This window comes from Beta vulgaris, chromosome 5, assembly GCF_026745355.1.
Source record: "Beta vulgaris subsp. vulgaris cultivar EL10 chromosome 5, EL10.2, whole genome shotgun sequence".
NCBI lineage: Eukaryota > Viridiplantae > Streptophyta > Magnoliopsida > Caryophyllales > Amaranthaceae > Beta > Beta vulgaris.
In genome coordinates, this window is record NC_079206.1 from 42,271,548 (window position 1) to 42,288,902 (window position 17,355).

At 35.9% G+C, this 17,355-nt stretch overlaps 1 protein-coding gene across 1 annotated transcript; it reads right to left on the minus strand.

Moving 5' to 3' along the window:
- Nucleotides 1-3,514: 3,514 nt before the first annotated feature.
- Nucleotides 3,515-16,570, minus strand: LOC104884794 (cytochrome P450 76AD1-like). The gene is made up of 2 exons (XM_048644531.2): nt 15,569-16,570; nt 3,515-4,322 (listed from the first exon to the last, which is right to left on the minus strand). Exons 1-2 carry the CDS (start codon nt 16,427-16,429, stop codon nt 3,927-3,929), a joined length of 1,257 nt encoding a protein of 418 aa, XP_048500488.1. The 5' UTR covers nt 16,430-16,570; the 3' UTR covers nt 3,515-3,926.
- Nucleotides 16,571-17,355: the final 785 nt, after the last annotated feature.

Sequence of the window (17,355 nt, forward strand, 5' to 3'; positions counted from 1 at the left end):
TGGGTTGGGCCGAAATATACCACGCTGGCTGCGGGTGATGGGTCGTTTGATGGGAATTGGAGGTGGCTGGGCCGAGGATAATGTGGGCTGAAGTGGCACGGGTGTTGGGCCGGCAGGTAGTTGGGCCGTGGTAGGTGAATGAGGAGGTGAGGGTAAATAAGCTGGGGGAGCAGGTTGGTGTGTCAATGTAGTATGTGGAGAGGAGGGAAGGACAATAGAATTTGGAGTGTGGGCCGCAGGCGAGTGGGCTGGAGAGGGAGGGGCCTGGGCAGGGGATGGAGGAGCAGGCTGGGCAGGAGGCGAGGAGTATTGAGAGTGAAGTTGGTGAAGGTATGAGGGAAAATCATCATCCTGCAAAAAATCATACTCACTGGCAGTAGGGTGATGAAGCTTAGCAAAAGGAAAAATTTGTACATCAAAATACACATGCCTGCAGATAATAATTTTATTTTGTGATAAATCAAAACACTTATATCTGCGATGATTGGCGGGATACCCCAAAAAAACACAAGGAGTAGATAGGGCTTGTAATTTATTTATAGTAGTGGATGGAAAAAGAGGATAACACAAGCACCCGAAAACGCGAAGGTGAGAATAAGAAGGATCGCGTTTATAGAGAATTTTGAGGGGAGACTCATTGGCTAATAATTTGCTTGGAAGTATATTAAGAAGCTACGTTGCCATTTGAAGAGCATGATGCCAAAAGGAGGGTGGCATAGATGCATGAGTAAGAAGTGTGCGCATTATATTATTGATGGATCGTATTTTGCGTTCGGCTTTGCCATTTTGTGAAGATGTATAGACTCACAAAACTTCCAAAAATAAGTATTATCAAATTCTTTCCCATTATCACATTGGATGCTTTTTATACGACGTTCAAACTGAGTAAGAATATGAGCATGGAGTGTAGAAAAAATAGAAAACACCTGTGATTTATTAGCAAGGGGAAATGTCCACAAGTATTTAGAAAAATCATCCAAAAACAGCACATAATAACGATGTCCTGACGAACTCAAGATAGGAGAGGTCCAAAGATCACTATGCATAATATCAAAAGGCATAAAAGTAGTAGAGGATGAAGAAACAAATGGCAACTTAATATGCTTCCCAAGTACACAAGATTGACAAGTAGTAAACATAGAAGAGTCATTACAAGCAATCATTTTATTTTGCCGAAGAGTATCTAAAACAGAGGCTCCCGGGTGACCCAGACGGTCATGCCAAAGAGTAGAGGCAAGAAAAGCAATAGGAGGAAAATCAGGAGAACTGGTAGTAGTGATGGGGTAGAGCGAACTGGTACTATCACATCTCATTAGTCGTCTCCCCGTCTGTAAATCATGCACAGAAAACCCAAAAGGATCAAAGACTACAGATACATTATTATCAGTAGTAAATTTGCGAACTGACACTAAATTTTTAATAAGGTGGGGAGCATGTAGGACATTGGTGAGAGACAATGGTGGGTGTGGGGAAGGTAATATAGCATGCCCATAACCATGAATTGGAATTGATTGGCCACTACCGACAGTAATACCATTATTTTTGCTCATATTAACATAAGACGAGAGATTACCTTGTGCGGACGTCATATGAGACGTCGCCCCAGTGTCCATAAACCAGTTGGGATCCGGTGGAGATAGTGACATGGTATGCATGACAAACTCGATGTCAGTAGGAGCCCACTGCGTTGCTGCTCTATAGGCCTGCTGCTTCGTGGGTATTGGGCTCAAAATGCTGGGCTTCCGCACTCCAGCTTGCCTACCCCAAGATTGAGTGGGAGAAGGACAAGGAGGAAATGCCCATGGGTACTACATCCACATCCAAGGCGAGGGAGGATAGGGTAGCTGTTTGCCACCACCAGGCGCGTGACCACCCCCGCGGTTGCTGTCGCGACCAGCACTGCCCGGAGAACCACCACCGGTGGTCGGACCACCACCACCACCATTTTTTGTATTGTTCCGGTTCTTATTATTATTGCGACCCATATCATGAGATTTTCCACGGCCTTGAGATTGAGGGCGTTTATCATACGTTCCTTCAGTCCTATGATTAGCAACCACCATGGCATCATCACCACCAACCGCCGGTTCCCTCCTGCTAGCTTCCTCCAATGCTAACATGGAACGAACCTCATAAAATGGTGGCAGAACCTTCGTATGACGAATAACCGAGGCAACCCATTATAAGCAGAGGTGAGACAACCCACCATACGGAGGACCAAGCGGTTGTTCGGAACAGGAGCACCCACGTTCTTCAGTTGGTCGGCAAGAGTCTTGAGGTGTTGACAATATGCCGAAATCGAGGAGAAATCCTTTAAGTAAGTGGTATTGAATTCATGTTCTAAAGCAACGGCACGCGAGTTTTCATTGTCTTGAAATAAATCGCGAAGCCGGGTCCATAACATCATGGCTGAGACGTCGGCTTCAATAATGGTGTTCAATAGGTCTGTCGAAATGGTGGAATAAATCCACTGAACAACAGCAGCATCCAAGGTATCCTAGAGAGCTTGTTCATCATCAGTAAGAGTGGCCGATTCTTTGTCTTTCCCACTCGTGGATTTTAGAGGAATTATATGATGAAGAACTTTGTGCGATCGACAGTGGACCTTAAATAATTTTGCCCAATTGGCATCTTGGACATTTTCCATCTCAAGAGTGATGGGAACATGGGTCTTGATGTTTGAAACAGCAAGTGCAGGGTGAAAAAAAGAAGAAGATGAAGACTTGTCGCCAATGTTGACGGAAGAACGGAGGAGACAAGAAGAGAAGGTACGTTGAGGGCTGCGGAAGCGTTAAGAATTCAAACCCTAGCTGATACCATGAAAGAATGTAATTTCGTGCCTTTCTCATTCTATCTTTGGTCAATATATACAATATCACTATGACTGTTACATTGCTATAATTTAGGCTATAAGTTAGGCAACTATACATACAAAAGTCAATACAAAATATTCTTCAATATTTCATAATCTATCAAAAATTCATAATAAAGTCATCGATGATGATTGTGTGTTGTTAGTTCCTTGTCATCTTAAGGACACATATTGTCAAATATACATGGTTTATATTGATTTTTTTTTTTAGTTAAAAGTGGCTACGTGAATAGACCTTTCACTTAGTGGTAGTATTTGGTTCAAAATTCTTTTCCATTATATAAACTTTAGAGAAATTTTACTAATAGATAATTACAAATATTAATAGTTATGGTTCTATTTTGGCAAATGTAGAGTCTAAACTATTGCATTTATTTAGACATGCATGAAATATTATATTAGAAAAGCTTGCGATAATAGTTAGTATTGGCAAACACTAGCAACGTTATAATTTAGCATAGTGCATGGTACATTAAGACTTACTAGTTCTATATGCACGCGATGCGTGTGAAAACAAACAAAAAGTCAATTGCATAATAATATATACGAAAAATTATTCATAAAGTTCATTGTATATAATTCTTCTGTTTTTTATAAGCCAATAAATCAATGATGATGTAAATATTTTGTTAATTGAGGATATAATGATAAAAGATGGTAAAATTTTATTTTATTACTCAAGGGTATAAAAGGAATTATCATTTTTGGTGTCCCCTCCTCTTCGCTTATATTATAGAGATAGACTACTGATAAAGAGTAATTATTTGAGTACATGGAGAATCATGATAAATATTTCAAGAAAATATAGCTATAAATTGCGTGGATGATGATGGGATCATCATCTAGAGAGGGGAATTGCTTGAAGTGGTTGAGCTTTCTGAAGTGCAATGCCAAACTTTTCTTCCATGTCTATGTCTTTTGAAGTTGCCCCATCAATATATTTCCAGCTAAATGAATGAGTAAGCGTAGCCAAGATTAGATGTACCATCCTATCAGCTAAAGGCATACCTGGACATATCCTTCTCCCTGCTCCAAAGGGTGTAAGGTCAAAATCTCAAACTCGATCTTTCACAGCGGTTTCTTTGTTAAGAAACCTTTCAGGTGAAAATGAATGCGGGTTGATCCATATACTTGGATCATAACCGATAGACCATACATTCACCCATATCTGTGTATTTTTGGGCACAAAGTAGCCCCATAAGTTGTCATCTTTTACCGCCTTGTGAGGTATTAAAAATGGGGTTGCTGGGTGCATTCTATGGGTTTCTTTCGCTATTGCTTGAATATATGGTAACTTTGAGATGTCTGATTCTTGAATGAACGCATCTTTACCAAGAATTTGGTCTATTTCAGTTTGAGCTTTTTTCATTTTTTCTGGATTGAGTAGTAACTCGGTCATTGCCCATTCCAGTGTATTAGAGGTGGAACTCGTCCCAGCTATAAATAAACCCTAAGAAAGATAAATGATCAAGTTAATAAGGATTTGTTCGATTGTAATGATTGTTTGTACATGAAAAAAAAAACAATTGTATATGGAATTTCCTTCGAAATAATAGTAGCACGCTTGCTCAAAATTTTGGCTATTTAACTTGCACATTTGGTAATACGTATCTTTTTCTATTAATATACGTTTGCATAGTAACTATTATTTAACAATAATTAACTATGTTTGATTTGTTATTCTTTATGTAAAAGAAATAATAAAGTCAAGTGAGATCTTCTTTAATTCAATTTAATGCATGTGTTTATAATATCAACTTTTTATAGTATTTCAAAATGTGTAATTGATGATATTATTGACCAAATTAATGCATTGATTGGATGGAGTGAAAACAAGAAGTTTCACAACTAAAAAAAGTAGAGGAAGTACGTAATCACGTATTACTGAAAAAAATTGAAACAATTTGATATAATTAAAGCACTCATTGCCGCGAATCATATTAGACCATAAATTACTATGTTTTTTTCTTATATATTTAGAAAATTTTAGAAGATTCTCTGTAGAGTTTGCCTTGTAATTCTAAATAGTTTCAAGATTTCAACTAAAAGAATCAATAAGGAATGAAGGGACTATAAATTTGAATTCCCTTAGTTAAAGAAACATTTTATTTTTCTATTACTTTTGCATACATATATACATTCTAATTATATTGTACATCTATTATACTATACTATAAAAAAACCAAAGAGGACACATTATAATCTCATCCAAAACTTTCCAGCTTAAATCATTTGTGAAATGTTCTTTGAAAATGAAATACTCTATTAAAAGACAGCTATATATCTTCTTTTAACAAAAATATTTTTTTGATGATCTTCTTAAATTTCATATTCGATCTGTTTCAGAAAGTTATTTTTATCTTGACCAATGTCTTCTCACCAAAATATTACAAATATGAAGAACAAAAGAAACGAATAAAATATTATACACACTAATTTTGTTAAGATGTTGAATTAATTATTAAGTTTTAAAATTATGACATTCAAATTTAGTTATTGATTTGAAAATGTATGTTCTTATATACAATACATGTTCAGATTAGCTAAAAATAAAAACTAGTTTCATATATATTGTTTTTTTAATGGGGCACCAACCCCCCCCCCCCCCCCCTAAAAAAAAAAACAATATTTTAACTTTACTAAAAGCACGAGGTAATAATAAAAATATAAAATTATGAACGAGCTAGCTAGCTATCTTACATGGAAAGATACTTTAATAATGGACATTATCAACTTCAATTTTTTCTAGAAAAAATCCCTGATTTAATGGCACAATGCCCGCTTCATTGTTAATTTTTACCACAACTTTATATTTTTACTTTTGAAAAATACAAAACACCCTAAACAAACTATCGATTCTTCCTCTTATCCCTTCCAATAACTGTTACCTACTATATTTTCATGCAAAATATTATATGCTTTCGCACATATCATGTGCATATAAGACTAATTTAAAACTTTAATCTTATAACCACCCACAAATCAAAAAAAAATTAGAAAACACCACTTATCACTTCTCTTCCATCTCACCTAAAGATGATATCCATCTAAAACCAATTTCATTTATTTGTTAACTAGACTTCTATATACATGATACATACAAAAGCGTATAAAGTCATACACGTATACATAGTAGGTAACAATTATTGAAAGCAATAAGAGGAAGAATATTATAGGAGGAGACGAGAGAAAGAACCAATAATTAATCTATAAGGGTGCTTTGTTTTTTTATATTTAAAAAAAAGGGGTTTATGTCATTAAATTAGAGATTTTTGTTAAAAACATATAAATTTGATGATGTTGATTTTAAAAGTTAATGAATTTTTATTTCTTTTAGTAAAGTTTAGATTTTTTTTTATGGGGCTTTGAGATCAAAGGTTGAGAAAGCGACACGTGACATCGTTCCTTGTTTAGGAGCACCTTTTAATAGATTAGTATAGAAGTATAGATTAAGGGAACTCTATATTTTAACTTTTTAACCTAATTTAACTGTAAATGACTAAAAAAGGTGACTCATGCATGTTATTGCTTTCTCTTTCCCCACTCTACCTCCCAAAAACCACCACTTACCACCACATGCCAAAACCTACACCCACCACCTGCTAGGCTTCTACTCCACCCCTTAATTAGCCCAACTCATGAGAGAAATACAGAGATTGATGGTCATGATGGATGCACAGATCCCAGATAGTGATTGAACGAACGATAGCTCAATGTCAAGCTCTTTTGTATCTTTCTATCTCTATATTCTACTTGGTGTTTGTGTAAATTTAAATGTTGCAAGTATATAAGAAAACTGTCACAAGAATTCACACACCCCCATACCCTTTGAAGCTGTAAGGTAACAGACCAAGAAAGTAATCAACATATCTTTCTCTCTCTAGAATTTTCGTCATCAGGAGTTCTTCTTGCACGTTCCACATGTAGGAACCTGAGAGTGAATTTTTTAGAAGGAAAGTCCACATATTATTTTTTATTTTAGGAATAGTGAGTTTTGTGTTAGAGTTGCATGCTCCTTCAATGTACGTAGTTTGTTTAATCAAGTGTGTAATTCTCAAGTCATTGCATATTGTAGATAGTCAGTATGTTACAAGAATTGGATCCTAGACCCTCATTGTAGGAGGGTATCACAAAAGAAGTCAATAATGAACACTAGGATATGGAGAACAACATAAGGTGGAATGGGAATCACCCATCAAAAGTAATATTTGGATCCATAAATATGGAAATAGAACAAGATCATAACTCACCTCATGGAAACAAGCAAGCTGGAGTGAATGAAAACCATAAAAATGCAAAATCATCATTCTGTGAAATAGTTGCTGGGCCTTCCCAGTGGTTCTTAGAAGCAGGGATAGGGTGGTAACCTTCATGGAGTGGGAAGATGAGGTGGAGGAACTGGAACCCTTCATTGATAGGGTGGTAAGTTTCTCTAAAGAGGAGCTTGAGAGGCTAAGGGAACCATGACAAATTATATTAATGGGCAAATGTCTTGGAATTGGAGTGAGACCTGAATTCATGACCCAAAGAGTTCGCAGAATATGGAATCCAAAAGGAAGACTAGAAGAGATAGATGTAGGTTGCAATGTCTACTTCTTCAAATTCTCTTTACTGGATGATTTCGAAAAAGCGCTTTCTGGAGGACCATGGTTTATCTTAAACCATTACTTGATGCTTACAATATGGAAGCCAAACTTTCGTGCTTCCACCAATGCTTTTCCTAATAAATCTGTATGGATTAAATTACCATAATTGCCAATAGAGTACTATGAAAAAGAAGCTTTGTTTGCGATAGTTAAAAGGTGGGTAAACCGATAAAAGACTACAATACGGATAAGATAACTAAAAGGACGTTTTGCTAGAATCTGTATTGAATTATCGTTGGTAAATCCCTGGGTTACAAAAGTAAAAGTTGGTGCAGCATGACAGTGCGTGGAGTATGAGAATATTGGGGTATCATGCTTCACTTGTGGGAAGATAGGGCATTTAAAAGACAAGTGTCATATGAATAAGCCTAAAGCAACTAACATGCAAATAGAAGACAGTAGGATAGAGCAGAGGGAAACTGACTTGTTAGAGGGAGAAGTAGGAAGTGGTGCTACCATTTCATCAGGAGAACTAAAAGATCTGAGTAGAAAAGAAATTTTTGATTCCCAATCTGGAGAGGGCAAGTATTCAGATATATCGAAAAAATTAGGTGAAGATGGATATGGCCCGTGATTATTGGTTAGTAAAGGAAGGAGAAATTTTCAAGGCAAAATAGTTTTAAATGAGCTGGAAAAAAAAGCAATGATGAGGAAGTAGGTAAGAGAAGTAGATTTAATTGGGTTAGAAAGGAAAGCTTAAGCAGCGGAAAAGACATTAACGGTGAAAGAAATTCTGAGAAGGAAAATCGAGGCACTTCTTGGAAGTTTGCCAAGTAAGGAGAAAGAGAGAAAAATGAAGGACAACCAGTTAACTGCCTCACTAGCGGAGAGAGAAAAAGAAAAAGAAGTGATTGGGGAAGAAAGGAGCAAGAATCTAGAAAGAGAAATAAGAGCTGCTGAAAAAACGGTTGACATTTGCCCCAACTCATTACAAACCAAGAGAGCAGAATATAAAGGAAAAGAGGGAGAGGAAATAGAAGAGATTACATGCAGAGAAAGAGCAATATCTAAGGAACAAAATAGTTCAAAACAGAATGTAGGAAACACAAAAGGAAGAGAGAAAAAGAAAATGCTCTTCCCCATTAGAAGTGGACTTGGAGCCGAAACACACCATGCAAACAACTCAAGCCCCTCCCCTTACACCTCAGATATCCAACTTCGATCTCTCCATAGCAAGGAGAGGCTCTCATCCACAATAGTGATCAAGCCACTAGCCCAAAAACCTCCTCTTTACCCTAATTGGAGCTCATGATTTCCTCCTCCATGCAGGAAGATACAATTACCTCCCCAAAACTCAAACACAACCAAAATGCTTCCACTTTGGTTTGCAGACTAGCATTACATAACCAAAATTTCGACTCCTTACACTCTTCCCCTATTTCCATCCTTTCTCACCCCTTAACTTGGTCACTCCTCAAAACGAAACCATTTCCAAAGGCAAAGATTGCCTTGATGAAATCCTCAATCAATTACCTTACAAAGCATCAACAGGAGCTCTCCAGGGAAGAATTGGTACCCTCAAAAACTCTTCCAAGCGCTCTAGCGATGCCTTCAAGAAACCCACCATCATTTCGCATCCTATCTCAAAGCGAAAGTCTATACGTTGCCTTGTCTCAAAATCTGCTATCAATCTTCAATTTTCAGGGTCTCCAACTGGGAATTCAGATGGAAGCCAGATATATCAGAGGGAGGAACATAGCATCGGAGATAATTGCTATGGAAACTCCGTTGTTGGAAAAGGACGTATGGGCGATGGGAAGAATGGAGGAATGGAGGGATTGGCAGCTAGACATGCAACAGGTGAATCGACAGGGATTTGATGGTGAGCATTGGGATCTTAATAAAACACCTAAATATAAAGAAATGAATGTGTTACTGTGGAATATTAGAGGAGCAAGAAGTAATGAGTTTGTTCCACATTAGAAATCCTTACTATATAATCAAAATTTAGGAATTGTGATAATTCTACTTGAAACAAAGTCTGGAGAAGATCGAGGTAATTAAGCAAGTGATGAAACAGATGGGTTTTTGTGGATATATGGTTATTCCTCCAGTTGGCAGGATAGGGGGAATTTGGCTGATTTGAAGGAGTAGTGTACAACTAATAAACTTTGTGGGACCTTCTAAAAGATACTTTTACTCTCTTTTCAAGATTTTTCCTAATTCTCCGAAAATGGTCATCACAAGGGTGCATGCACCAACAAAAAGAGATGAGAAAAATGAGCTTTGGAAGGAGTTAACAGATAATCCTATTCCTCAGAATGCTCCATGGATGGTGGTCGGGGATCTCAATGAGGTGGTTGATTAGTTAGAGAAATTGGGACGGAGAAAAGTAACTCATATGCAAGGAAGGAGTATGGAGACTTGGATGGATAGTACTGGGTTAATGAATCTGAAATACAAAGGTCCTGATTACACTTGGAGCAACTGTCAAGAGGGTATTCACTTGATTATAGATCAGCTTGATAGAGCATTAACAAACTCAGATTGAATAACTCACTTTCCAAACACTTAGGTATTACATTTACCGAGAACTTTCTCGAATCATTGCCCAATTTTGATTAACTATTTACAAACTGCAACTCTTTCAAAACAATTTCCTTTCCATTGCAAAGAGTCTTGGCTTTCACATAGTTCCTTTTTGTATTTCTTAAAACAACATGAGGGGTTCACTCTTTGTATTTCGAGAGAAGTAGGGATGCTTTTACTGTTGAGATAAAAAATTGGCTTAAATCTCATTATTTTGCAACCCTCAATAAAAAGAAAAGGATTTTAGAGAGACTGAATGGTATTCAAATTACTTTGTGTAAAAAAACTCTGCCTTTCTTGAATCTCTAGAAAAAGAGTTGTTATTGGACACTAGGAGAAAAAAAAGGAAGGGCTGCGGAGGAAGGGCTGCGCTTTTGATAAAAGCGCAGCCCTACTAGTGAAGGGTTGCACTTTTGTACAAAAGCGCAGCCCTACATAACAGAAGGGCTGCGCTTTTGAAGAAAAGCGCAGCCCTGCTAAGTGAAGGGCTGCGCTTTTATAAAAAGCGCAGCCCTTCTGACTAAGTAGGGCTGCGCTTTTGAAGAAAAGCGCAGCCCTTCTTAAAAAAATTTGAAATAAAAAAATCGCGGGCTTTGAAATATTGAGCGGGCATCAGATATATTATCTCTCATTCTCTCTCCTCTCTCACGTCCCTCATCCATTTTCCTCCTTCTCTCTTCTCTCTCACGACCCTCCTCCCTTTCCTCCTTCTCTCTCATCCTCTCTTCTCTCTCAAAAACTCCCAGAAACGCGACAAAAAGCCTGAAATGATTTGCACGAATCATACTGACGGAGTCCGATTGTCTATTGTGATAAATTTTCGGAAGCGGAACGGGCCAACAAGTCAAACTCACTGCTACGCCGTGATGTTTAGGCTTTTTAAGCCATCCGAGTTCGTTTAAGACTCCAAATAGGCATTTTAAGTATTTCTGAATTTTTTTTTCCTTAATTATGTATTAGGGTTTTGTTTTATGTATTTAAACATTATTAGGTTAATGTTTGGAGGTGGTTCTTGTATTTTAAGATCTATAATTTCTTAATCTTTGTTTTGATTAATGTTCTTGTATACTTCTCTATGTTTTGATTAATGTTCTTGTATACTTCTCTTTGTTTTGATTTAATGTTCTTGTATACTTCTCTTTGTTTTGATTAAGGTTCTTGTATTTTCATCTTCGTTTTGATTAATGTTCTTGTATTTTCAGATCTATAATTTCTTCTCTTCTGTATATTAGTTTTTGTTCCTTTTTTTCATTTTCATTTCGTTCTTTTTTTTGTTTGGGTTTATTTTCATTTCGTTTCTCTTCTGTATAATTTCAATGTGAGATTATGAGTAATAAATGTAAAAAAAAAAAAATTTATTTATTTATTTTTTTGGTAGGAAGGGCTGCGCTTTTTAGGTAAAAGCGCAGCCCTTCTAGCCATGAAGGGCTGCGCTTTTACCTAAAAAGCGCAGCCCTTCTAGCTATGAAGGACTGCGCTTTTACCTAAAAAGCGCAGCCCTTCACAGTGAAGGGCTACTATTGAAAGGGCTGCTGTCAAAAAGCGCAGCCCTACAGGCCTTTTTCAGCGCAGCCCTTCTTCATTTTTCCACTAGTGGGATTATAATAACATCATCAAGTTGGAAAGGATTGAATGAGCTCAAAATACTGGTTGTGACTACGTAAGTTTCGGGATTGGAATACTAGATATTATCACATTCTCTCTAAAATAAAAGCTAGCAGAGTAAAAATAGTTACCTTTAAAAACAATCAGGGGGAGTGGTTAGTGGAGGATAAAGAGGTTAAGGATTTGATTGTCAATCATTTTGTTAACTTTTTTGCCACTACCAAAGTTAGCTCTCTTGCTAGTAAGGTAGTTGAGTTTAGGACAGGTCTTAGTGAGAAAGATATAGCAAGTTTGAATAGAACATGTACAGGTGAAGAGATATGGCTTGCTCTAAGGGGTATGCACCCTACAAAAACCCCAGGACTAGATGGCATTCAACCAATTCTCTATCAAAGGCACTAAGATGTAGTAGGAAATTCTATTACTAATCTAGTTATCTCTTGTTTTGAGTCAGCAAGTATTCCACATTCTATTAATAATTCCTTCATCACTTTAATCCCAAAGGTTGGATAATCCTAGTGAACTAAAAGATTTAAGGCCCATAGGACTTTGTAACATTATTTACAAAATTTTAACAAAGACTATAGCCAATATAATTAAACCTTTTCTTGAGGATATAATTAATCCTATTCAATCGAGTTTTGTTCCCAATAGGAATATTTTGGATAACATTTTAGTTATCAAAGAAGTAGTTCATAGTTTTGAAAAGGCTAAAAAAATGTGAAAATTATGGCCTTAAAAATCGATCCATCTAAGGCCTATGATAGTCTTGAATGGTGCTTCATAATAGAAAGGTTGGAGTTGTTTGGATTTCCTTCTAAGTTAACTAGACTAATTATGAATTGAATTTGCACTCCAAGAGTTTATATCTTATGGAATGGGGAAATTACTAATCAAGATCTGCCATTCAAGAGGAATAAGGCAAGATGATCCACTTTCTTCATATATCTTTTGTCCTTTGTATGGAAAGATTATCTCGTCTAATCCAAACAAGGATAATGGATAAGAGTTGGATTCCCTTTAAGATCACAAACAATGTTGACATTTCACACATTTTCTATGCTGATGATGTTTTTTTGTTTGGAAAGGCTACTGTGGAAAACTCTAGAGTTATAAAGGAGGTGTTACAAAACTCTGGTCATCAATCGGGTCTTTTTGTTAAAAATCTAAAATTGTGTTTCAACCTAACCCGAGTCCCTCTTATAGACATCTAATTAGCAAGGAAATGGGAATGTCTAGCACTACTTCTTTTAGGAAATATTTGAGGGTCAGTATCTTGCCCAACAAATTAAAGAAAGAAGATTATGCTTCCATGTTAAATAAAACAAAGGATAAAATAAGGAGGTGGCAGGCTAAGTTAATTAACATAGTTGGAAGAACAACTCTTATAAAATTTGTCCTTAGCACTTACCCACTCTATACCATGCAATCTGTTGTTCTGCCTACATTAATTATTGATGACATGGGAAAGAGTTGTAAAAAGTCCTTTGGAATGCTATAGATAAAAGCCATTACTTACTTAGAATGAGCTAGGATAAGGTGATTGAACCAATTCATATGGGAGGACTAGGTTTTCAAAATTTAAAGAACTGGAACATTGTCCAAGTTAGGTTGGAGCTTTATTACAGATGATAACAAATTATGGATAAAAATTATGAGTTCCAAATATCTAAGCAAAGTTTCCTTCATGAACTATTTCCATAGAAATGGGGATTCAACTTTGTGGAGTGATATTCTAAAAGGTCGAGAAGTTCTTCAAAATGGATTAATATAGAATAGGAAATGATAATGACACTTCTCGATGGTTTCATAAATGGATGGGGGGAGGAAGAGCTAATAAAATGTGTGGTGCAAATGATTTCCAAAAGGTCGGAACACTGGAGAGTTAGTAAAATCATTAGAAATGACTCCCAAAAAATTTGATAAATCTCATTATTTCCACCTCTATTCCCTCTATCATAAAAGAGATAGGTTAGTTTGGGGTCCAAGAATCTTTGGAAAGTATGATATTAAGAGTGCTTATAGGATCATTTCTTCGCCTAATTGTTACTTTAACCTTTCACTAATCAATAGGAATAAGAAACTTTGGAAAAACGCCATCCTTTACAAATACACAATGTTATTGTAGCATCTTTGCCACCAAATCCTTCCTATTGGTACAATTCTCAAAACCAAAATTCATACCTTTAATCCAATTTGCTCTCGATGTGTAGAAAAGGAGGAAGATCACATACATGTTTTTAGGGATTGTTTCAACTCTAGGCTATTTGGAATATGGTTTTAAATTCAAATAGAAATATTGAGCAACCTGACATGAAGGTGTTTATGAATAGTGATTGGAATACTTGGATGTCAATTAACAATAGAGGTAACCAGGATTGGGTGATGGTATTTGGGGTAATTAACTATTTGGCATATTTGGAGAAATAGGAATGAGACGATATTCCAGCAAAAAACGAGACATGGCTTTTACGTGTTTGATAGATTAAGAACATATTTGGTGGTCAACTTAAAATGTTTTCAGGATAAGGGCAAACAACAAAGTATGGATGAACAATGTGTTCAATGGAAGATACCTGAGGCTGGATTCTACAAGATCAACTCAGATGGATGTTGAAAATCAACCAATGGAGCTAATGGAGGAGGTGTAATCATAAAGGATGATGGCAGCTGATTTTTAGGTTATTCCTTCAAGACCCAATCTAAGGATCCGGCACATGCGAAACTATTAGTGGTGAGAAAAGGAATTGAACTTGCGAAGTATTTTGGTTTGTACAAAACTCAAATTGAAATGGATGCTTTAATTATTCATCAAATGTTGAAGGAGGTAGAGGATAATGAAATGCATGAACTTGGGATGATAATTCAGGAGATAAAAGCTGCTATCGATACTTATTTTGAAGCACAATTCTTTCATGTAAAAAGAAAAGAAAATATGGTAGCTCATAAGTTAGCTAAGCTAGGGCTGGAAATGAAGGAATGCTCAAGAATACATGTATTAACACCTGATTATGTTAAGGAGGAGATTTAGAAGGATCTCATTGGATCACAAATTCAAGGAGAATAGCAAGTCTAACATGTTTTGGCTTAGGTTGTTGGATAATGGGAATGTAAATGTGAAAACTATCGATGGTGTTTTATATTTCCTTTTGTCTAAATGCAGTAGTGCTAACTCCACTTTTGATTGTGTATGGAACACTTATTGTAACATAACTATCTAATCTATCTACGCCTTTTGTTCTGAAAAAAATTATATAAAAAAAACTGATGTAATAAATATGGTCACATAATTGCATGAATAGTACCAAAGTCACAATAGTAATTTTAAAAAGAGAAAGGAAGTATAAGTTGTTGGTTGCTTTCGCCACCTTCTATCTCAACTGAACTTAAAATTTGTTAATCATAATGATTGAAAATTACATAAATTAAACAATTTTATGTTGGAAAAGAATCTATTAATATAGATATTTTGTTGGAAAAGACTTAATAAAATTTTTCTTGTTGAAGAAGGCCTATTGTAATATTTACCTTTGTTACTTGCTTAATACCATCTCAAAGTTTTCCAGCCAAAAAGTCAATTTTCCAACATTGATTTTCTTTCCCTTTTCTCATTAATTGAGACCAACCTCTTTTTTTAATGAGAAAGGTAGGGGTAAAAAAATCAATATTAGAAAAATGAGTTTTTGGCAGAAAAACATTGAAGTGGTCTTAAGTTACAAAAATAGTATTATAATAGGTTTTTTTCAACAAAAAAAAAAATGTTAACAAATGACTATTTTAATAGGTTTTTTCGACAAAAAGATTTAAATTAATGAAAAAAAGAGAAAGAAAGCTTAGAAAGCAGCTAGAAATTTGATCAATAGGATCCAATATAAAATAAAAAGCGAAAAAAATGTGTGATTAATAGGATTCTTACCACAAGATTATGTTTTACTTCATTAAGGTTCAATTCCTCGTCTTCAACAAGCTTGAGTAAAATACCTAATACATCATCCTTGGGAGCCATGGGATCACTCAGCCTTGCATCAATAATTTCCTCGAAAAATCGTAACATCTTGTTAAGGTAATATGAAGACCTTTTATACACTCCTTGCAGATCAAAATTCTTAACTAACGGGAAAAAATCCGAAACATTAGGCCGTGCTCCCTCTTCTTGAACATTCCAAACAAGATCCTTAAACTCTTGTGATTCCGAAGAAACATGGCTAGCCACGTCCATTGAGAAAAATGTGTTGGCCAACAAGTTTAGTGTGGTAGTAAACGCAGCCTTACCAATATCAACAGACACACCAGTTTCGCAACACTGTTGCACAAACTCAACTAACTCATTAACCTTCTTCTGCCGCAAAGCTTGGCTAGCATCAAGCTGTCGACTGGTAAATAACTGGACAGTTGCAATCTTTCTAAGGTTCCGCCATCTGGGGCATATTGGGAGAAAAGCCACAGAATACTCGTGATGGTTAGTTGCCGTAAGGGCATGTGGGAGCATCCTACCGGAAAAGGCTAAGTCGTGTTTAAGAAACATTTCTTGGGCTATTTCTGGAGATGATATTACTATTGTAGTGACGCTCCCTAGTTTTAGAGACATTATGGGGCCGTAAGTTTTTGAGAGCTCGGCCGCAGAACGATGAGGTTTGTTGCCTAGCTGATGGATGTTGCCTATGATAGGCCATGGTTTTGGACCAGGAGGGAGCTTTGACTTTGATTTGCTGAGTAATTTTTTTGAGACGAAGATGATGGTGAAGATGATTATGATGAGTAGCATTATTAACTCCATTATTGAGGAGCTTAACTTAATATGATCAAAAAGCTTTGCATTTGATTAACTACCTAGCAACTACCAACTGAAAGTATTTATAGTAGCAGTGGAATTTTCCATGGACATCAGCACTACACTGAACCGTCTGATCCACACTCCAGACCGAGAATAGTAAAATTAAGGCAACAGACTTTTGGTAGTATAAATTAACAAAATTGACTTTTTTTTTTAGAAAGTATTGGCATTTCATCGTGAGAGGCCTCCACAGGAGGTAACAAAATAATTTACTGGTATCAAAGTAAGAGTTATTTTGGTATTACTGATAACAAATTTTAAAGTTGATATCAAAGTAAGTTTAATTGGTACCAAAACTCAAAGTTGATATCAAAGTTCACTTATACTAGATACCAAAATAAGATTTATTTTGGTATTGGTACTAATTTTACTGAGTATTGATACTAATTTTACTGAACTTTAGTATAAGTTGGTACCAAAATTCAAATCTGTTTTTTTGTCTTTTTATGCAAAATGTCAAAAATGTCTATATAAGAGGACATCTTGACCTCTAACGATGAGACACCTATCAAGTTTTTTTTTTTTCCTATTATCAGATAATACTTTAGCAATGAATAAGACATCAAGACTAAAATGGTGAATGAAATAATTCCTTTCCATATCAGGAATGAGAGTCAAAATGTGACGCAAAACTCGTTGAATGCAGTAATGTCGAGGGTTCCACCCCTGCATTGCTTCCTTACATGGAGGAGTAGTAGTCGCTTTGTGAATGCGATGTGCTATCATATGTGCCTTGCATTTCTAGATGTGCTATCATATGTGCCTTGAATTTCTAGATGTAAAACTTCGTTTCAATCTAGTTGCTAAAATTTTCTTGAGAACTTCTAGATGCATAACTGATCGAGTGTCTTAATAAAATAAATATCTAA

Bases quoted from the DNA above. Each gene is read 5' to 3' on its own strand.
- LOC104884794 (XM_048644531.2), bottom strand. From the start codon at position 16,429: ATGGAGTTAATAATGCTACTCATCATAATCATCTTCACCATCATCTTC. The intron at 4,323-15,568 runs GTAAGAATCCTA...TATCTTTCTTAG, and splicing joins AAGTAAAACATAATCTTGTG to GGTTTATTTATAGCTGGGAC.